This window comes from Salvelinus fontinalis, chromosome 1, assembly GCF_029448725.1.
Source record: "Salvelinus fontinalis isolate EN_2023a chromosome 1, ASM2944872v1, whole genome shotgun sequence".
Classification (NCBI taxonomy): domain Eukaryota; kingdom Metazoa; phylum Chordata; class Actinopteri; order Salmoniformes; family Salmonidae; genus Salvelinus; species Salvelinus fontinalis.
The window spans coordinates 17,408,763-17,432,397 of NC_074665.1; the positions used below are offsets into that span (position 1 = coordinate 17,408,763).

The 23,635-nt window shown below is 45.3% G+C and overlaps 1 protein-coding gene across 6 annotated transcripts in view; it reads right to left on the bottom strand.

The window, feature by feature from the left end:
- Positions 1–6,811: 6,811 nt before the first annotated feature.
- LOC129825110 (metastasis-associated protein MTA3-like) overlaps positions 6,812–23,635 on the bottom strand; it is a 33,451-nt gene continuing 16,627 nt past the window's right edge. For 2 of the 6 annotated variants that reach the window (XM_055884940.1, XM_055885282.1), the window contains 11 exons: positions 23,381–23,569; positions 15,865–15,939; positions 15,662–15,720; positions 15,301–15,419; positions 14,940–15,097; positions 14,570–14,792; positions 11,296–11,388; positions 10,988–11,149; positions 10,866–10,894; positions 10,434–10,564; positions 6,812–7,846 (listed from right to left, as the gene is read on the bottom strand). In XM_055884940.1, coding sequence (XP_055740915.1) covers positions 7,675–7,846; positions 10,434–10,564; positions 10,866–10,894; positions 10,988–11,149; positions 11,296–11,388; positions 14,570–14,792; positions 14,940–15,097; positions 15,301–15,419; positions 15,662–15,720; positions 15,865–15,939; positions 23,381–23,569 — 1,410 coding nt within the window. In that variant the 3' untranslated portion in view covers positions 6,812–7,674. Of the gene's footprint in view, positions 7,847–9,713; positions 9,742–10,433; positions 10,565–10,865; positions 10,895–10,987; positions 11,150–11,295; positions 11,417–14,569; positions 14,793–14,939; positions 15,098–15,300; positions 15,420–15,661; positions 15,721–15,864; positions 15,940–23,380; positions 23,570–23,635 lie in introns of those variants that run through there. The other 4 variants (XM_055885114.1, XM_055885030.1, XR_008754840.1 and 1 more) reach the window with 4 other exon arrangements.

The window sequence follows — 23,635 nt, forward strand, 5'->3', positions numbered from 1 at the left end:
TACAATTTACTCGAAAGGCAAGGCACTCTGGGAAATATTTAAATAATGCCTTACTCTAAGCAGTGTGTTAATTTAACACTGTTCCAATGTCTATATGGGTCCACAGACAACACTTTCAGTGTTGATTTAATACTCTGTGTTAATTTTGTTTTTTTAACACAGGAGAATTTGCTGTGTACCCTAAACCTAACCCCTAAGCTTAAAATAGCCTTTATCCTCATGGAGATGTGGGAAATGTCCCCACAAGGCAGAATTTTCCTTGTCTTACTATCCTTGTGGGGACTTTTGGGGATTTTAGGTCCCCACAAGGACAGAAGAACCAACCCACACACACAAATCCAATCAAATCAAACTTTATTTGGCACATGCGCCGAATACAACAAGTGTGTACCTCACCATGAAATGCTTACTTACAAGCCTTTAACCAACAGTGCAGTTCAAGAAGAGTTAAGAAAATATTTACCAAATTAACTCAAGTAAAAAATTATAAAAAGTAACACAATAACATAACAATAAAGAGGGTACCAAGTCAGTGTGCGGGGGTACAGGTTGGAGGTAATTTGTACATGTAGGTGGGGGTTAAGTGACTATGCATAGATAATAAACAGCGAGTAGCAGCAGTGTACCAAACAAAGGAAGGGGGGGTCAATGTAAATAGTCCGGTGGCCATTTGATTAATTGTTCAGCAGTCTTATGGCTTGGGGGTAGAAGCTGTTAAGGAGCCTTTTGGTCCTAGACTTGGTGCTCCGGTACCGCTTGCCGTGCGGTAGCAGAGAAAACAGTCTATGACTTAGGTGACTGGAGTCTCTGACAATTTTATGGACTTTCCTCTGACACCACCTATTATATAGGTCCTGGGTGGCAGGAAGCTTGGCACCAGTGATGTACTGGGCCGTTTGCATTACCCTCTGTAGCGCCTTACGGTCAGATGCCGAGCAGTTGCCATACCAGGATGCAACCAGGATGTTCTCGAGGGTGCAGCTGTATGATAGGCAGTGCAGATAGACAGTCTGAGGTCTTTAGGATTAATATCAGAGATTACCCCTCCGTGTAAGACTCAGGGGAGCCTGTTGTCATGTAGTGTTTCTTGGTGTTTCCCAGCAGGATTAATATCAGTCTTATTATGAACAACTCATCAGATACCACAGCAGCCTTTGCCGAGGCCAACAAGCGTTGTGACACACAGCCACAGGCCAGTGTGGAGTGGGTATTTCATTTGCTGAAATGTAGGATTATCATTGGTAGGATTCGATCATTCTTCTCTGATCTCAGGATGTTCAATCTCAGCTTACCCCCCAAACAGACACAGACAAACACACACACACAAGCTCCGGGTCGGCTGTGGGGTTAGGGGTGTGTGTGTGTGTGTATGTCTGTACAGTGCATTCGGAAAGTATTCAGACTCATTTTGTAACATTATGTCCTTATTCTAAATTGGATTAAATAGTTTTCCCCCCCTCATCAATCTACACACAATACCCCATAATGACAAAGCAAAAACTGAATATCACTTTTAAATAAGTATTCAGACCTTTTACAAAGAACTTTGTTGAACCACCTTTGGCAGCAATTACATTCTCGAGTCTTCTTGGGAATGACGCTACTGTCACGCCCTGACCATAGAGAGCCTTTTTATTCTCTATTTTGGGTAGGTCGGGGTGTGACTAGGGTGGGTAATCTAGGTTGTTTTTTTCTATGTTGGCCTGGTATGGTTCCCAATCAGAGGCAGCTGTTTATCGTTGTCTCTGAATGGAGATCATATTTAGGCAGCCATTTTTGTGGGATCTTGTTTATGTGTAGTTGCCTGTGAGCACTCGTTTGCTCTTTATTGTTTTTGTGCGTTTCACGTATAAAAAGATGTGGAACCCATATGACGCTGCGCCTTGGTCCGAATGTTATTCCGACGATCGTGACAGCTACAAGCTTGGCAAAACTGTATTTGGGGAGTTTCTCCCACTCTGCAGATCCTCTCAAGCTCTGTCAGGTTGGATGGGGAGGGTTGCTGCACAGCTATTTTCAGGTCTCTCTAGAGATGTTCAATCGGGTTCAAGTCCAGGCTCTGGCTGGGCCACTCAAGGACATTCAGAGACTTGTCCAGAATCCACTCCTGTGTTGTCTTGGCTGTGTGCTTAGGGTCGTGTTCTTGTTGGAAGGTGAACCTTCTCCCCACTCTGTGGTCCTGGGCGCTCTGGAGCAGGTTTTCATCAAGGATCTCTCTGTAATTTGATCCGTTCATCTTTCCCTCGACACTGACTAGTCTCCCAGTCCCTGCCGCTGAAAAACATCCCCACAGCATGATGCTGCCACCACCATGCTTCACCGTAGGGATGGAGTCAGGTTTCCTCCAGACAAGACGCTTGGCATGGAGGGCCAAAGAGAACAATCTTAGATTCATCAGACCAGAGAATCTTGTTTCTCATGGTCTGAGAGTCTTTAGGTGCCTTTTTGCAAACTCCAAATGGGATGTTGTGTGCCTTTTACTGAGTGGCTTCTGTCTGGCCACTCTACCTTAAAGGCCTGATTGGTGGAGAGCTGCAGAGATGGTTGTCCTTCTGGAAGGTTCTTCCATCTCCACAGAGGAACTCTAGAGCTCTGTTAGGGTGACCATCGAGTTCATGGTCACCTCCTTGACCAAGGCCCTTCTCCCCCGATTGTTTCGTTTGGCAGGGAAGCCAACTCTAGAGAGAGTCTTGGTGGTTCCAAACTTCTTCCATTTCAGACTGATGGAGGCCAGTGTGTTCTTAGGGACTGTTTTGGTACCCTTCCTCAGATCAGTGCCTTGACACAATCCTGTCTCGGAGCTCTACGGACAATTCCTTTAACCTCATGGCTATGTTTTTGCTCTGATATGCACTGTCAACTGTGGGACCTTATATATACAGTTGTGTGCCTTTCCAAATCATATCCAATCAATTGAATTTACCACAAGTGGACACCAATCAAGTTTTAGAAACATCTCAAGATGATCAATGGAAACAAGATGCACCTGAGCTCAATTTCGAGTCTCATAGCAAAGGGTCTGAATTCTTGTGTAAATAAGGTATTTCTGTTTTTTATTTTTAATACATTTCTAAACATTTCTAAAAACCACCAATTGTCATTATGGGGTATTGTGTGTAGACTGCTGAGGAAAAGGCTTTATTTAATCCATTTTAGAATAAGGCTGTAACGTAACAAAATGTGGAAAAAGTCAAGGGGTATGAATACTTTCCGATGGCACTGTATGTATTTATGTATGTAAGTACAGTACCAGGCAAAAGTTTTAGAACACCTACTCATTCAAGATTATTTCTTTATTTTTACTATTTTCTACATTGTTGAATAATCGTGAAGACATGCCAAGAGTGTGCAAAGCTGTCATCAAGGCAAAGGGTGGCTACTTGGAAGAAAGCCAAATATTAAATATATTTTGATTTGTTACATGATTCCATATGTGTTATTTCATAGTTTTGATGTGTTCACTATTATTCTACACTGTAGAAAATAGTACAAATAAAGAAAAACCCTTAAATTAGTAGGTGTGTCCTAACTTTTGACTGGTACTGTATGTATGAGAGAAACAAGGGGTCAGGCAGAGGCTGTGTTGCACTGAACCCTATAGGGGATTTAGAGTCTTATAGCAGCGGCTCAGAATCCTAAATTAAAAACTGTTCTGTCTAATCTGCCAGAGAGAGAACCAGTGTCACACACACACACACACACACACACACACACACACACACACACACACACACACACACACACACACACACACACACACACACACACACACACACACACACACACACACAGAAATCTGAGCACTAATCCATTATGTTTTCATGGCTCAGGGTACACACACACACAGATAAAGACACACTGATTGTGTCCTGGGCCGGATGAAAGAAAGGATAGAGGGAGAGAGGAAGGGAAGGAGGAAGGAGAGGTAAGGGACACAGATTTACACTCTCATTTTCAGTTCAGAGATCAAAGACATCTAGGTCACATCATTATTACAATCTTCTGCATGTTCATTCCCAGTTTACACAGCTTACAGAGCTATACATATATGTAAACACACACACACAAACATTTGAATGCACAATGAAACATTGTTAATAGAAAGAACACACATATTTAATAAGTCATACTTGGTGGTTCTCCCCCTTAACAATGTTGTTAACTTTACATTGTGGCTTGCCTCCAACTGGCCCCAATACTATTTTGGGGGGCGCCGGCCTCAGCCATGGAAACACAAAAGTCTGACTCATCAATCATGAATTTAAATATATTTATAGAATATACTGGTCAGTTTAAGTCATTAATTACATTTTTCTTCATTTCCTGAATCCTCTGAATATACCTATTTTGTAATGGCCATAACTCAGGTTTAAGAAGCTGTAACCATGAGAAGTTAATACTGGAAAATACTGGGACAAGATATGTAGGCCTATACCACAGATGAAAGGGGTTATGAATATCTTTGCCTGTACTGTGGCACTGGGACAAAGGTTTGGGAAGACTGGGTGTGGAATAGACGGGGGAGGGGGGAGGGGTTAGAGATATGCTGCCCTCTGGTGGAGAAGGACAGATCATACTAGGTTTGCATTGTTATGATTATGAAACAGGTGTTTCATTTATTTTATTTGTATTTATTTAACCTTCATTTAACTAGGCAAGTTATACTTTCATTACGACAGAATGATATATTCACAATGGAGAAAAAAAATCCCTACCTTCTGCAGCAGTAAATCAATGTTTCCTTTTTACCTTTAAAGTAATATATTTCCAACCGGTAGAGAGACCATCTATAAATCTCAGTTGCAACAATCCTAATATAAACAGAAACTATTCAGCGTTTTCTCTCCAGTTTACAAGTAGGATGTGCTGTTGAGCAGTAATTGAAGAGGTATTTGGTATTAATGTCTATAATTTGAACACGGACAGATGAGTATTTACAAACAATAGATCAGTCAGTATTGATATGACAGAGCAGCAGTTGTGTATTCTACAGATGAGATGAGCACTTACAAATTGAATTTACCCTTAAAAATAAAGATATCAGTTTTGAAACTCCTGTATTTGCAACACACTACACTCGTTTTCAGTACGGGAAAGTCCAGTTGCAGGTACGCCGAATCCCGCAACATCATTTTTTAAATTTTACTCATTTATTTAACCAGGTAGGCCAGTTGAGAACAAGTTCTCATTTACAACTGTGACCTGGCCAAGATAAAGCAAAGCAGTGTGACAAAAACAACAACACAGAGTTACACATGGGATAAACAAACGTACAGTCGATAACACAATAGAAAAATCTGTATACAGTGTGTGCAAATGAAGTAAGGAGGTAAGGCAATAAATAGGCCTTAGTGGCGAAGTAATTACAATTTAACAATTAACACTGGAGTGATAGATGTGCAGATGAGGGTGTGCAAGTAAAAATACTAGTGTGCAAAAGAGCAAATGATACACCGTTGTAGCGTGTACTTTTTCACCTTTTAACAACTTCTTCTCTGCGGTTCAGTAACCGAGCACCGTTAAAAACGCTCAGTTCCAGGTGAGGATCGAACTCACAACCCCGACATAGTTCTACTGAATACTGTTGTATACGTACCGCACGCTAACTAACAGAAACACACTTTAAGAATGTCACGTCTGTTCTTTGGGGGAAACGTAGCCTAAGCAGCTGCCTAGCCTACGGGAAATGTCGACGTTTTCTGTCATTTTTCCTTTTCTACCGTTTTTTTCTACTTGTAACAACTTGGTAGCTTGCAGCTAATTGTATCGATATGTACGAATGACTGGGACGTATGTAGTGAACTTACTGCAGAGGGGAGAGAAAAACGTTACCAAGATGAGTATACAGAATAGAGAATGCTGGTTCAGAAAAGAGGTTAATGGGGATTAAAAGCTAAAAACGATTTTCTAATAATATGTTTGCTCGTTCTTTCTAAATACCTAATGTCCTCTGTAATAACAGGGACCGATGGTGCGCCACCGTGGGGCTTGATGGATCAGCCCTACCACCCACTAAGCACACTGTAGAGACAGGGTGCATTTAGTGTATTAGGCTACTGTTCATTTACCAGTATGCTGAGGCAAAGATGATTCTCATACCCCATTTCCTGTATTCGTCTGTGGTTGAGTTTTTTTATTGAAATGCCTCTGTTAACAACAGGTCTTGTATTGTATGCCCACCATCTGTGTCCCGTGTTGTGTAGTATCATTCACTGGCCGTCGGTATGGAGTGTCTTTATGTGTGATAATGAGACTGGAACAGTCTGCCATTAAATCTGTGTTGAAGGCTGGGAGGCAGAATATGAGAAATCACCCTCCATGAAATAACACATCAACCAATGGGAGGGGAGGGGAGGGGGAAAGGGAGGTGGTGTATTTGTTTTATGTTATGGTCTCCCCCAAACAACCCAAGCATAACACACCGAAATATTAGTTCCATCTTTCTCATACGAACAGACACACACCTATACTTGTAGTGCGTTCAAATCGCTAACACACACAGACACATCCCTGCGGTGTGCTGTAATCTTCAGCGTGTGATTGGTGCTCTGAGCAGAGTCTTCTCTGGTAGTGTGAATTACTGTGTTTCCATGGGGTATTGACAACGTCATTCCGATATCAAATACCCAAACCTGAAAACCCAGCCCCCATCCATCATAACAAACAGTCACACACACACACACGCACACACATACATACTGATCCCTGGCCCTGGGACTTGGAGTGTTGAATTAAATTAAGCTTCAGGCCCTCTGAAGGAAAGGACACAAGGAGATACGGAGAGAAGATGAGAAGACATAAAGGAGACAAGTAGAGGAAACTGTTGTTTTTAATCAGCATATTTCAACACGTGACATTCATGAACACCAACATAAACAAATCAGGAGGCTTGACCTCAGTGGCATGCTACTGCAGGGGACGTTCTAAATAGCCCCTTATTCCCTTGGGCACTAGATGGATCTGGCCAAAAGTTGTGCCCTACACAGGGAATAGAATACCAAATCAGATTAGATCTGTCATGACAGTCCCAGGTTCCGTTGAGGAGAGAGGAAGTGTTCTGCCTATAGCAGTGCTAGGTAGAGCATAAAACAGAATGTCTAGATTGTACAGAGTTGCAATCGGTATAGTAATATACAATGGCTCAGATGCAGAGGAGCGTATTTCTATGTTGTTGACTCAGAAGTTAGCAGTGTCGTGGAACTGTAGGATGCATAATGATGCAGTTATCTAGTTAGTGATCCAATCCCTTTAACCATCTAGTTTATGATCAAACCATCCCTTTAAATTAAGCCGATCTGGTTAGTTGATATCAGGTTAGATCTCTCTGACAAACCGAGGAGAGCTCACAACCACCAGTCACTGACATGCAGTAGGTACTGAAGAAGAAAAAACATAATCAAGTTCACACACTCACTGGTTTTCTGTCCCAGGGGAGTTGGATCTGTACAGGTGGGAACCCCTTTATGTCTGTCTCCACGGCAACGAAGCACATCACTTCCTGCCGAGGTGAAGGGTCAGATTCCGAAGAGTCCAGAGATTCACCGTTTTTTTTTTTTTAAAGGGGGGCGTTTAGGGAGGGCGGGGCTGGGTGAAACTTGGATTGGGGTCTTGCATGTCGAGCTGAGCATAGGCAGGGTACAGGCATGGGAGGGAGATAGGGTCAGAGGTCAGGGGTCAGTCGTGGATGACAATGGGTCCCCTCATCCGGAGGCTGGGGTGGGGGTGTGGAGGGGCGAGGAGCGGCCCCTGTGGTGGTGCCTGGGATGCCCTGCGCAGGGTGATCTGCTCACAGGGCTGTCGACAGGCGCGCCTCAGCTGGGACCGAGACAGCAGCCGCCTGACCCTCCTGGAGAGACAGGACACGACATCACGTGGACAGGACATGACATCAGAGGGGAACTCAACAGAACATTAGAACACTGTTAAAACATTGGGATAGACAGAGAGAGAAATTAAGTAAAGGGCTGTTGTTCGAGGGAGTCGATTACTACAGCAGCAGCAGCAGCATCTCTCTTTCTCTCTCTCTCTCTCTGTTTATCATTTCTCTGAACAGAAAAACACATCAATTACCTCCAGTACAACGCTGGGATTGAATTAGTGCGGGCTAATATAGACACTGTGTGTGAGAGTGTATCACAGGAGGTTGGTGGCACTTTAGTTGGGGTGGATGGGCTGTTGGTAATGACTGGAGCGGAATCAGTGGAATGGTATCAAATACATCACATGGTTTCATTGTGTTTGATGCCATTCCATTCGCTCCGTTCCAGCGGTTACTATGAGCCGTCCTGCCCTCAGCAGCCTCATGTGGCGTGTACGTGCATATTGTGTTGTTTAGGCCATTGTGTTTTACCGCATCAAGAAAAGAGAGCGAGAGGGAGATGGAGAGAGAGATGGGTCCTGAGGGCTGTCCTGTGAATGACTGAGTGTTTATTATAAAGAGTGATGACTGTAATAGAGCTTCTCTGCGTGATATAATCTGTAATATTGATCACTCCATCTAGTGAGGCAGGACCAGTCACAGAGTCATGGAAAATGTATGAAGTGTGAAAGTACCTTTTGCTGAATATATTATTTCATAGTCTCGGAAGTCCCAGACCTAGGGCAACAGAACTAGTTCAATGGAACATGGTGGATTTTCTCGGTGACTTCGAAAAGGGAGAATTTTTTTGGGGCGGGCATAAAATGTGAGCGGGAATTGTGCTCAAAAATGATCTCGATAACATGACAGAGGCGGACCAAAGGCCGACGCAGATAGCTAGGCTAATTATAGTGGTTGTAAGCTTGTAACACTAACGTTAGCTGTCATGGCGCAAACTACTCACTTGAGATATACACTCATTGAAAATATTATCCGCTAGCTACCAATTTTGCGTCCGGTGGGGAAGTTTACGCCAGGACACTAACGCATAAGACTCTGGATGGATTTTACCAGTCCATTTCTGCATAGCCCAACCGATGCTTCTACCTGTGCAGGCGTGTATGTCGGAACATTATTAATGGAGACTAATGTCTACCTGCTTAGAAACACACACACACATAGCCATGGGAAGTAGTTTTGGGGTGCTGCATTTTTTTTTGCCCGCACTACATACACTGTAGGTCTACTAATACAGCATTATTAAAGGGTCATTGCACTCATTTTGTGAAAATATTTATTTGGGGAAAATGGGTATTTATTATTATTTGTATGTATTTTTTATTTTTCAGGGGTTGCACCCCTACTTCCCACAGCTATGGTCACACACCAACAACCTGACCTCTAGCTGAGCTCTGATTGGTTCTAATAAAGAATAGAGCATCTACATCATCTGTCATTAGTGTCAGTCAGCCAAACAGATGAGACTCATTAGCATATTCTATTCCTGTGATTCTGGGAAGATGAGGTCTCCTGACACACACACACACACACACACACAGATGATGTAAGTGGATGCTCCAGTAATGCAGTAATGATATTTCCACTGAAACCTGGTCAATCTCAGACAGTTAGTCTGAAATAACCCTTCATCCCGGGAAGCCGGGGGGCGATGTGGGTGGCAATGGTTCATGGACACAGTGAGTGTGTGTATGTTTGTGTGTGAGTGCATTATCAAGTGGACTGGACTGTACGCTGCACAAGTGAGAAAACAGACTCCACAGGTAACCCAGGGCACGTGTGTGTGTATGTATGTGTGTGCATATGAGCGTGTGTGTGTGCGGGGTGGGGGGCTTACCGTGAGCAGTTGTGTAACGGCTGCAGCACTGAAATGAGACAAGCAGCCAGTCACTGACAGGAAGGGAAACACACGCCGACCCACGATGCAACAGGGCACAAGAGGTCAGGGGTCAGGGTCTGTATTCCCAAAAGAGTCTCAGAGTAGGAGTGATAATGCAAGATTTTATGGAACTGATCCTGGATCAGCACTTCTACTCTGAGACACTTATTGAATACAGACCCAGGTGTTGTGCACATTAAGAGTCATTACATCATGTGAGTGTGTTTTGTATGAGATGAGAATATTTGGTTACCTGTGGAGTCCCATTCATCAGCTTGGCAGTGGCCTCAGTCTCAATCCTGTTTATAACCCTGCAGTTGTCTCCTTGTTAGTCCCCTATAAAATATGTTCAACTAACTATCCATTAACCCTTACCCTAGCAAGTTGTTGCATAGCAAAACTATATCTGAAGACTAATTTGGCCCAGTTTGCTCACTCAACTCCTGATGAATCTCAACCAACAGCAGTGATCTGCTTATTAATTACATTTCTACACGCTTATCTCTGGAATTCTATTTCTGTGCTTGGTGAGTCAGGGTTGTTGAAGCTTGTTAGGACACAGCTGCTTCAAGCCCAGTCAGCTGTCAGTCACAGGCATAATAAGCCGTCACTCTCCAATCACACGCAAGACGGTTTCACGCATCATCAGGCCAGTTGCCAATCAAAGGCCACCCCTACCTGGTCTCCCGGGAGACAAAGAAGAAGCTGTCATCGGGGGCATCGATCAAGTTTGGGCGTCTCTTCCTAATCATGACTCCACCCCTAGCACTGCCCCTGGTCCCCCCGCCTCCACTGCTACGGCCATTCTGCTGGGAAGAGCCAATCACAAACAATAACTTCAGAACGAGACAATCAAATACGAGCACCTCCTGATTATCCAATAAAAAAAAACTGCCATGCTTAATGATGTAATATTGTAGATTCAACCTTAAATGTCTGTATTTGAAGTCTATGGTTGGTCTACGGGCAGATTGGTATAATATGTGATGTGGTCAGCTGACATGTTAAACACCTATCCAGGCGATTTGAGATCTGCGTCTGCAATGTTGTCAGGCGGGAACACCACATATTTAAAGTCCTGTGTTTAGTAAAAGAGAAACTGTTACTCACCACTGGTACCATTGTCTGGCCTGGGTTTTCTACAGAAGGACACAGGAGACAACATAATAGAGATTAGTTGGAGTGTGTGTGATTGTAGGTGTGTGTGCAAGTGTGTGTGTGTGTTTGTGTACCTGGGCGTTTCTCTGGCTCGGCTCTGGTGTGGTGGTGGAAGCTGCGTTTACCCAGAAGGCCATGGGGACCGTGAGGGAGAGAAGAGAGGAGGCGGCGAGGGGGAGGGGCTTGCAGGCCAAGGGTTCGGTGAGAACGGGGGGCGTGTATCGCGGGGCGGGACTCTGGAACACATAGCATCACATGTTTGACCACCCATATTACTCTGTTTTTTTCTATTTGTTGTCATAAGAGAATGTCATTCCTTGGAGACTACTCTTATGTCATACAAACACGTATTGGTCCATTGTTTAGACATTGCGAGTGTTACCCAGGAACTGCAGGACGCTGGTCAGGGTGCTCCTCTGGGCGGTCCGGATTCTGGGCGGTCGCCCGACTTGACCCTCCGACAGCCGCAACATATCTAGACCAATCACCACACAGCAGCTCTACTACTGACCAATCACCAAACAGCGCCAGTGACAGACAAAGCAGCTGTACTATGTCATTCAGTCAAGAATACGGAGAATGTTTCAGACAGAGAAAAGATATGAACATTGCTTCATCTACTGGTGCCTGTGGCATGCTGTGTAGTTGTTTTGAATTGGTGAAACTCTACTAACGAATTTATCTGAAAGCTCTGAAACTAACTGTTACCAACTAATAGTAACTGCTAATAAAACTGTAAATAACTGCAGTTTGAGTTGAAAGCAGTTTGAGAGTGAAACACTGTGTTAGATTACTTACTGTATGAGGTGGTTATGGGTAGATGTAGCAGTGTGTTAGATGACTTACTGTATGAGGTGGTTATGGGTAGATGTAGCAGTGTGTTAGATGACTTACTGTATGAGGTGGTTATGGGTAGATGTAGCAGTGTGTTAGATGACTTACTGTATGAGGTGGTTATGGGTAGATGTAGCAGTGTGTTAGATGACCTACTGTATGAGGTGGTTATGGGTAGATGTAGCAGCAGTGTGTTAGATGACTTACTGTATGAGGTGGTTATGGGTAGATGTAGCAGTGTGTTAGATGACTTACTGTATGAGGTGGTTATGGGTAGATGTAGCAGTGTGTTAGATGACTTACTGTATGAGGTGGTTATGGGTAGATGTAGCAGCAGTGTGTTAGATGACTTACTGTATGAGGTGGTTATGGGTAGATGTAGCAGCAGTGTGTTAGATGACTTACTGTATGAGGTGGTTATGGGTAGATGTAGCAGCAGTGTGTTAGATGACTTACTGTATGAGGTGGTTATGGGTAGATGTAGCAGTGTGTTAGATGACTTACTGTATGAGGTGGTTATGGGTAGATGTAGCAGTGTGTTAGATGACTTACTGTATGAGGTGGTGATGGGTAGATGTAGCAGTGTGTTAGATGACTTACTGTATGAGGTGGTTATGGGTAGATGTAGCAGTGTGTTAGATGACTTACTGTATGAGGTGGTTATGGGTAGATGTAGCAGTGTGTTAGATGACTTACTGTATGAGGTGGTTATGGGTAGATGTAGCAGTGTGTTAGATGACTTACTGTATGAGGTGGTGATGGGTAGATGTAGCAGTGTGTTAGATGACTTACTGTATGAGGTGGTTATGGGTAGATGTAGCAGTGTGTTAGATGACTTACTGTATGAGGTGGTTATGGGTAGATGTAGCAGTGTGTTAGATGACTTACTGTATGAGGTGGTTATGGGTAGATGTAGCAGTGTGTTAGATGACTTACTGTATGAGGTGGTTATGGGTAGATGTAGCAGTGAGTTAGATGACTTACTGTATGAGGTGGTTATGGGTAGATGTAGCAGTGTGTTAGATGACTTACTGTATGAGGTGGTTATGGGTAGATGTAGCAGCAGTGTGTTAGATGACTTCCTGTATGAGGTGGTTATGGGTAGATGTAGCAGCAGTGTGTTAGATGACTTACTGTATGAGGTGGTTTTGGGTAGATGTAGCAGTGTGTTAGATGACTTACTGTATGAGGTGGTGATGGGTAGATGTAGCAGTGTGTTAGATGACTTACTGTATGAGGTGGTTATGGGTAGATGTAGCAGTGTGTTAGATGACTTACTGTATGAGGTGGTTATGGGTAGATGTAGCAGTGTGTTAGATGACTTACTGTATGAGGTGGTTATGGGTTGATAGCAGAGCTCACACACTAAATATATAAGCGTAACCCGTATAACACATGCACATGGTGAGGGTGTGATGGAAGCAGGCAGAGAAGGGTGGAGTCCATGCTGCAGTAGGGGACGGGCCTTGTCTGGTCCTCTGACCAATCGGTGAGTGTGGTGGCATGATGACAGGTACACAGACAAATGAAGCACAAGGACTCAGAGAGGATGGTTTCAGCTGTGACTTTATTACAGTTACCACTGTCACATTCACAGAGAGAGGGATGGAGAGGAAGAGAGCGAGACGGAGAAAGATGAGAAGAATGGAGAGAGGAAGAGACGGAGAGAGAGAAAGAGACAGAGGGATGGAGAGAGGAAGAGAGCGAGACGGAGAAAAATGAGAAGAAAGAAGAGGAAGAGACGGAGAGAGAAAGAGACAAAGAGAGGGATGGCGAGAGGAAGAGAGTGAGACGGAGAAAGATGAGAAGGATGGAGAGGAAGAGATGGAGAGAGAGAAAGAGAGGGAATGGGAGAGATGAAGAGCAAGAGACAGAGATAAATACGAGGTAGGAGAAATAGAGAGCAATAGAAGTGAGTCCATATGACTGGAACAGAGGAACATCCTGATATGGGCATGTGAGAGTGGCTTACAGGACGGAATGGGAGCACGTGTGGGGGTTGGCTTGGCAACACAGAAACAGGAAATAAATAAAAACGAGCTTTAAACTCAGAAAGAACAGCTGAGAATAGAAGGCTAGTTACCACCGTGGTCATTTTCATAAAGCCACTACTACCTGAACTCACCCATTTACATTCCTCCTTCCCTCCTTATGTCATCAGATGAGCTCTAATGAAACTTCTCTCAAATCAATCACACCGACCACTCGTATCTCATATACACAATTCCTTGCAGAAAAAGCACAGCAAGGCTCCTCAATGTAACACGCACTGTGTGCTGTGCAAAATAGAGATTCTCTTAGTAAAATATGTCTCCTCCACTTCTAACTAACCTTAGCAAATATACGCTGACATTCTGCGACTATAATCTACTCTGGCTGGAGAAGAGCTTCCATTATGTGTGTTTGTGTATGGGTGAGCATGTATAGGATGTGTGTGCGGGGCATGCATGTGTACAAAATGACCCGTTCTGAGAAATGTTTGGAGAACAGTGTGTACTCGTATGAATTTCAAACGGCTCTAACGGCTGTTCAGTTGATATTGACAAAAACTAACCAAAAACAGACCTAGACAGACGGATGAACAGATGGTGAAACTCAAAAGTCATGAGGACCGCCAGTCTTTATTGGAAACGGGGGGGAAATACAAAAAACATAATAATAATATAATACAATATAACAAAAACAGAGAGAGAGACAGACAGAGGGTGGGAGGAGAGGGGGTGAAAGGGGGGCGTCAAGGTGAAGGAGGGGGCGGTGTGTGTGTGTGTGTGTCCATGTGTGTGTGTGTGGAGGCAGAAATTAGGAATTGAAGGAGCTCTTACACGCAGCCTTTATGGCGCCACAGTTAATGGGCACAAAGGGGCGCCGCGCAGCGCGTCGCAGTCTGATGATGTCGCGGCACATGTGGCGTGCCAGCTTGGTGAGGCGGGTTGCCTGCAGCAGGAAGGCCTGCTTTGTCTTCGTGGAGGACTTGGGGCTGCCGCTGTTACGCACCGGCACCATGTGACTGGACTGGCGGGGGCCGTGGCCACGCGACCGAGGCTCCTAGAGGGAGAGAGGGCCAACATGAGTACCCGTTCTGCATGACGGAGAGAAACAACTGTCCTACATTATATATTTATCAGAATGTTCAGTAACATTCATTCGGCAGAATAAGCCCCTGGGGTAAAGTAGTTAAAGGTGAGGTCTTACGTTGGGCATAGGGCTGGGTGGGGTCTTCTCCTCGGGCCCCTCCGCTCTGCTTGGCATCTTAAGGCCACCGTACTTCTTCCAGTACATCCAGCACGACACACACAGGCGACACTGCATGTTGGGTGGCCCCCACGAGTACCACTGGGCTGATTGCGTCGCTGTACACACACACACCCACACACACACACACACACACACACATTCTGCATGTTAGGACTCATTCACCTCATCAAAGCACAATCAATAAACATGATCAAAATCTAACAGTCGATCGATAAGTCATCCTCTTAAACACTCTGATGAGTGTTTAAGATGAGGGATGGAGAGTGATGGATGGATGAAGTGAGGAAGGTGTACTTACAGTAGCAGCTCTCGCAGGCTCGTCCTCCCCCTGCTGCATGGTAGGCTCCAGGCCCAGCCCCATTCACCGTCGCCATCTTCCCATTGGTCACTGAGATCTGGTTAGGGTTGGGCTTATTGCTGCGAAATAAGAGAGAGGTAGATACACAACAAATCTTCAACATGAATCCTCTAACGCTGAAGACACACACTGTATATGGACATGATTGTGCACCAACACTCACACACCAACACTTAGACACTCAATCAATAAAACACACACACACACACACACACACACACACACACACACACACACACACACACACACACACACACACACACACACACACACACACACACACACACACACACACACTTACTATGTGGGGATGTAAACCTGCTTCAGTTTGCTTTCTGCTTCTGCTGCCTTCAGTCTCTTCTGCTCAGAGAGAAAGACAGAGAGGAGGGTTAGACTACTAGCCAATAAGACCAGAGGACAGCTTGGCACTGGATTCTGCGGTGTGGCTAACAGCTAGGTTAGCTAGCTAGCTAGCAGGAGTGGGTTAGAGATACGGAGACTGACCTGCTGTACGTATCGGTCTGTTGTCTTCCACATGTAATAATACTCTATTATACTGGTCAGAGACTTCCACGGTAGCTAAAGAGAGGGAAAAGGAGAGAGATGGTATTAACGCTCATGTTTTTTACGTCTGTGTGTCAGAAACCTCATGAATATTGATGAGCAGGCCGACCAGGGTTATTCTGAAACCAATTCATCACACACACACACGCACACACAAATAAGATGGCGCCATACTGTATGGCTGCCATCTTGCGAGCTCCAACCCAACTTTGCTATTTAGTGATCATTTTAGCATTTACCCTTAATTTTTTTTTGCACAAAATGACAGACAAGAACTTTTGAACATCAGATCGGCAGTTACTAACCTAATTCCGGCATCAACTTAGACTCATATGTCCGTTGTATAATGGTTGTATAATTCTGATCCAATTTTCCCAGCTATTCAAGAGGAAATGCCGGCGACAAAGAGGCAGGAGAGGGGAGCCCTAGCAAGATTACGGCAAAGGGAATACCTGCCACTTCCCTGTGGCTATCCAAATCAAAGTTTTTGCCATTCACTGAGCAGACAGGACATTGGATTCAGGGAAGTAAAGAGGGGGACGGGTATTCCTCTTCATCAACAACAAATGGTGTGCTGAACTCTCGACCCATTGTTCACCCATCTTGGAATACCTGATGGTCAAATGTCAACCCTTTTACCTCCCAAGAGTTTTCAGCTGTTATTGTGACTGCTGTATATATATATATATACATATATTCCACCTCAGGACAAGAAAAACAAGAAGCAGGCACTTAACAAACTGTACGAGGCTATAAACAAGCAGAAAACCATACACCCCGGAGGCTGCTTTCCTTCTGCGTCATTAAGACATGTAGAGGTCTGACTGATGAATTAATCCCGCTCCCACAGGTTTTCATACCGCACCCGCCCACACCTGCTGGCTTCCTGTCCGACTCCCACCCGCCCACACCTGCTGGCTTCCTGTACGGCTCTCACCCGCCACACCTGCTGGCTTCGTGTCCGACTCTCACCCGCCACACCTGCTGGCTTCATGTCCAGCTCCCACCCGCCCACACCTGCTGGCTTCCTGTCCGACTCCCACCCGCCCACACCTGCTGGCTTCCTGTCCAGACTCCCACCCGCCCACACCTGCTGGCTTCGTGTCCGGCTCCCACCCGCCCACACCTGCTTGCTTCCTGTCCAGACTTCCACCCGCCCACACCTGCTGGCTTCCTGTCCGACTCCCACCCGCCACACCTGCTGGCTTCCTGTCCGACTCCCACCCGCCCACACCTGCTGGCTTCCTGTCCGACTCCCACCCGCCCACACCTGCTGGCTTCCTGTCCGACTCCCACCCGCCCACACCTGCTGGCTTCCTGTCCAGACTCCCACCCGCCCACACCTGCTGGCTTCCTGTCCGACTCCCACCCGCCCACACCTGCTGGCTTCCTGTCCGACTCCCACCCGCCCACACCTGCTGGCTTCCTGTCCAGACTCCCACCCGCCCACACCTGCTGGCTTCCTGTCCGACTCCCACCCGCCCACACCTGCTGGCTTCCTGTCCAGACTCCCACCCGCCCACACCTGCTGGCTTCCTGTCCGACTCCCACCCGCCCACACCTGCTGGCTTCCTGTCCGACTCCCACCCGCTCACACCTACTGGCTTCCTGTCCGACTCCCACCAATTACAGCAAGAATTGCTCCCAAACCCAACCACAGTCCCGCAAAGTTTTTTGGGGGGGCCGTCACTGTAAATAAGATTTTGTGTCGTCAATAGGTGAACTTAACGTGCTGCTGTGTGTTTTGTTGCTAACCTTACTTTGCTACCTGACAACTTTACGGTTTTTACTTTTTAATTACCGTTTATATTTTTTGTTTTCCCCTCACTCAACTTTTTTTCATTCAACTTTTTCACTCCGGACGCTTTATCTGGACATGGTTCGTCAGGACCTCCAACAGCCGAAGCAAAGTAGTAACATTAACATGATGCCTTCTAATTGCAGTCGCTGTACTCATAATATACAGCAGAACGATCGCTGCAAGCCCAGCTTCAGATGCAATCGTTAGGCAAGGGTAATTTCAGTGTAAGAAAGGATGAAACAGCATTTGTGCCACCAGTAAGTACAGATAGTAGTATAAATCCCCTCACACAGTCCCCGCAGCCGGAAAACTTTCTCATGGCTTCTGGAAGGAAATGCAGTAGGAATGCCCAACCGGTGTCGCTCATTCAGCCGACAGAAACTTTCAACCGGTTCTCCCCATTAAGCAGCGAGTCGGAGTCAGAGGCCGAGCCTTCTCTGGTCTCTACTCCTCCCGTTACGGGGTCTGAGACGCCGAAGCCTCCCACCATTAGCTCTGACAAATTGAAAACTGTAGTCATTGGAGACTCCATTACCTGCAGTATTAGACTTAAAACAAATCATCCAGCGATCATACACTGTTTACCAGGGGGCAGGGCTACCGACGTTAAGGCTAATCTGAAGATGGTGCTGGCTAAAGCTAAAACTGGCGAGTGTAGAAAGTATAGGGATATTGTTATCCACGTCGGCACCAACGATGTTAGGATGAAACAGTCAGAGGTCACCAAGCACAACATAGCTTCAGCGTGTAAATCAGCTAGAAAGATGTGTCGGCATCGAGTAATTGTCTCTGGCCCCCTCCCAGTTAGGGGGAGTGATGAGCTCTACAGCAGAGTCTCACAACTCAATCGCTGGTTGAAAACTGTTTTTCTGGGCCATATACAGCGTTCCTCACTGAGTTCCCTGAATTCCTATCGGACCTTGTAGTCATAGCAGATAATAGCCGGGAGATGAGCCTAGCTCGAGACTAACTGGTGCTTGCTTTGGGACAGAAACCCCCTCGGACGGTTACATCGGTAGACCATTCATGATGGATCGGCGGGGCTCCGTGTCGGCAGCAAAGGGTTCAGGCCAATAGGCAAAAGAGGTAATTGAAGCCCAGGAATTCTTGATAGATCTATTCGGCTAGCCAGGAGATGGGCATAGATTCGAGGCTAGCTCCAGGCTAACTGGTGCTTGCTTCGGGACAGAGAAGTTAGCTAGGAGTAGCCACTCGGATAGCAGCTAGCTAACTGCGATGATCCGGAGTAAAGGTTCAGCGCTTGTGGTAGGAATCCGGAGATATGGTGGAGAAAAGCAGTCCGATATGCTCTGGGTTGATATCGCACTGTGCAGGCTGGCAGGAGTTGAACGGGCTGAAGCTGGCAGATGTCCCAGTTAACGGTAATGGCTAACTAGCAGTGGCTAACTGACTACTAGCTGGCTAGCTTGAAGGGGGTTACGGTTCTAAAGTATAAAACAATAGCAGATCCACACCGCATTGGGTGAGGCAGGTTGCAGGAGAGTATGTTCAGTTCGTAGATGGAAAAATGCTATGAAAAATATATACGAAGAAAGAAATTATCGTCGGAAGTTTACATACACTTAGGTTGGCGTCATTAAAACTCGTTTTTCAACCACTCCACAAATTTCTTGTTGTTAACAAACTATAGTTTTGGCAAGTCGGTTAGGACATCTACTTTGTGCACGACACAAGTAATTTTTCCAACAATTGTTTACAGACAGATTATTTCACTTATAACTCGTTGTATCACAATTCCAGTGGGTCGGAAGTTTGCATACACTAAGTTGACTGTGCCTTTAAACAGCTTGGAAAATTCCAGAAAATTATGTCATGGCTTTAGCAGCTTCTGATAGGCTAATTGACATCATTTGAGTCAATTGGAGGTGTACCTGTGGATGTATTTCAAGGCCTACCTTCTAACTCAGTGCCTCTTTGCTTGACATCATGGGAAAATCAAAAGAAATCAGCCAAGACCCCAGAAAAAAATTGTAGACCTCCACAAGTCGGGTTCATCCTTGGGAAAAATGTCCAAACGTCTAAAAGTACCACGTTCATCTGTAAAAACAATAGCATGCAAGTATAAACACCATGGGACCACGCAGCTGTCATACCACTCAGGAAGGAGACGCGTTCTGTCTCCTAGAGATGAATGTACTTTGGTGCGAAAAGTGCAAATCAATCCCAGAACAGCAGCAAAGGACCTTGTGAAGATGCTGGAGGAAACAGGTACAAAAGTATCTATATCCACATAACCTGAAAAGGCCTCTCAGGAAGGAAGAAGCCACTGCTCCAAAACCGCCATAAAAAAAAGCCTGATTACGGTTTGCAACTGCACATGGGGACAAAAATTGTACTTTTTGGAGAAATGTCCTCTGGTCTGATGAAACAAAAATAGAACTGTTTGACCATAATGACCATCGTTATGTTTGGAGGAAAAAGGGGGAGGCTTGCAAGCCGAAGAACACCATCCCAACCGTGAAGCACGGGGGTGGCAGCATCATGTTTTGGGGGTGCTTTGCTACAGGAGGGACTGGTGCACTTCACAAAATAGATGGCTTCATGACGAAGGAAAATTATGTGGATATATTGAAGCAACATCTCAAGACATCAGTCAGGAAGTTAAAGCTTGGGTCTTCCAAATGAACAATGACCCCAAGCATACTTCCAAAGTTTTGGCAAAATGGCTTAAGGACAACACAGTCAAGGTATTGGAGCGGCCATCACAAAGCCCTAACCTCAATCCTATAGAAAATTTGTGGGCAGAACTGAAAAAGCGTGTGCGAGCAAGGGGCCTACAAACCTGACTCCGTTACACCAGCTCTGTCAGGAGGAATGGGACAAAATTCACCCAACTTATTGTGGGAAGCTTGTGGAAGGCTACATGAAATGTTTGACCCAAGTTAAACAATTTAAAGGCAATGCTACCAAATAATAATTTAGTGTATGTAAACTTCTGACGCACTGGGAATGTGATGAAAGCTGAAATGAATCATTCTCTCTACTATTATTCTAACATTTCACATTCTTAAAATGAAGTGGTGATCCTAACTGACCTAAAACGGAATTTTTACTCTGATTAAATGTCAGGAATTGTGAAAAAACTGAGTTTAAATGTATTTGGCTAAGGTGTATGTAAACTTCCAACGTCAACTGTACAAGGGACGGGACAAGACAATCGAAACATCCCACTGCTACGCCATCTTGGATTATCAAGACACTACCGTGTCTCGCTACCTTGGCCTGGGTGAGGGCAAAGTTCTTGGCAGTCTGGTGAAGTACACTTCCAAGCAAGGGCTTTGGGATGGAGATGCAATATGGCAGTCGTGCCAACATCTCATCAGCCACTTGGGGATCATTCAATATTCCCTTTTGTTGTTCAGTGAAATCATCCCATGTGAAGAGTCAACTCATTTAATTAAAGTTCAATTCGTAACTAAATAGTTTTTAAAATTTCTATTGGAAGGATTTAATAATTTGCAATTATGTCTACTTATGATGAGGTAAAAGGTTTATGTTTCGGTCTCCATATGATATGGTAAATATATACAATGCAAAATACATTTAAATGGTATTAATATTAATTTGCATATATTTCCGTTAAATCCCCATGGAAAGTTTCCACCTTTGAATATTCCCCAAAATGTGCAACCCTACCTCTGCCACACTGACCCTCAACACATGGGCCCCACAGGGGTGTGTGCTTAGTCCCCTTCTGTACTCCCTGTTCATCCATGACTGCGTGGCCATGCACGACTCAAACATCAACATCAAGTTTGCTGACGACAAGACGGTGGTAGGCCTGATCACCGGCGACGATGAGACAGCCTACAGGAAGGTCAGTGACCTGGCAGTGTGTACCTATCGTAAGAGTGGGGGTGTTAACCCCAGTGTCCAGGCTAAATTCTCAATCTGGCCCTAATACCATCATGGCCACCTAATCATCCCCAGCTTCCAATTGGCTCATTCGTCCCCCCTCCAACTATTCGCCAGGTTGTTGCTGTAAAATGAGAACGTGTTCTCAGTCAATTTACCTGGTAAAATAAGGATAAAAAAAATTAAGTGTGGTGCCAATACATCAACGTCTCCCTCAACGTCACCAAGACATAATAGCTGATCATGGACTACAGGAAACGGGGAGCAAGCACGCCCCCTATCCACATCAACGGGGCTGCAGTGGAGCAGGTCAATGAGCTTCAAGTTCCTCTGTGTCCAAATCACTAAGGCAGCGTTTCCCAAACTCGGTCCTCGGGACCAGAAGGGGAGCACATGTAGTGTTTTGCCCTAACACTACACGGTTGATTAAAAAGATCAAACCTTTATTGAATAGTTGATTTGAATCATATGTGTAGCGCTAGGTCAGAAACGAAAACACCCCCTGGGGTCCCAAGAATCGAGTTTGGGGAAACCCTGCACTAAGGACTTCAAATGGTACACATACACACAAACAGTCGTGAAGACCCTCAGGAGGTTGAAAAGATTTGGCATGGGCCCTCTAATCCTCAAAAGGTTCTACAGCAGAGGGTGGTGCAGACAGCCCAGTACATCACTGGGGCCGAGCTCCCTGCCATCCAGGAACTCTATACCAGGCGATGTGAAAGGAAAGTCCGGAAAATCGTTCAAGACTCCAGCCACCCAAGCCATAGACTATTCTCTCTGTTTCCACACGGCAAGCAGTACCGGAGCAACAAGTCTGACACCAACAGGCTCCTGAAAAGCTTCTATCCCCAAGCCTTAAGACTGCTAAATAGCTAACAGAATGGCTACACGGACTATCTGAGTTGACCCTTGATTTTATTTCTCTTTTTGCACGGACTCTATGCACACTACACACTCATACTGACCCTAAACACACAATCATTATATACACTGCTGCTACTCTTGTTAATCACACATCCTTCCTCTATACATGTCTACCTCCATCACTCCAGTATCCCTGTCACCTTACCCCTATACATATCTACCTCCATCACTCCAGTATCCCTGTCACCTTACCCCTATACATATCTACCTCCATCACTCCAGTATCCCTGTCACCTTACCCCTATACATATCTACCTCCATCACTCCAGTATCCCTGTCACCTTACCCCTATACATATCTACCTCCATCACTCCAGTATCCCTGTCACCTTACCCCTATACATATCTACCTCCATCACTCCAGTATCCCTGTCACCTTACCCCTATACATATCTACCTCCATCACTCCAGTATCCCTGTCTCCTTACCCCTATACATATCTACCTCCATCACTCCAGTATCCCTGTCTCCTTACCCCTATACATATCTACCTCCATCACTCCAGTATCCCTGTCACCTTCCCCCTATACATATCTACCTCCATCACTCCAGTATCCCTGTCACCTTACCCCTATACATATCTACCTCCATCACTCCAGTATCCCTGTCACCTTCCCCCTATACATATCTACTTCCATCACTCCAGTATCCGTGCACTCTGTAAATAAGGTATTGGAAGTGACCCTGTATATAGCTTCTTACTTTCTCCTGTGTTTTTGTTCTACCATACGTTAGCATTTTATAGTACTACTGATATTGGTTACTGCATTGTTGGGAACGAGCAAGAAAGGCATTTCACTGTACATGTGCACGTGACACTAAAAACAATGTACACACACACACGGAGACTTACGAAGTCTTGTCTTATGTCGTTGAAGTCCTTTCCGTATTTTTCCAGAGCCTCTTCAAACATGGCTGCCTCCGAGGCGCTCCACTCCTCCATCTCGTCCCGACACAGCACCGGCCCACCGGACGGCACCAACACACTCAACGCACTGGACAGGTCGTAACCATGACGATGCAGCGTGTCCATCGCATGGAACTACACACGGGGACACACACAGGCAGATAGAAAGTTAGAGAAGGTTACATCCTTAGACGAACAGTC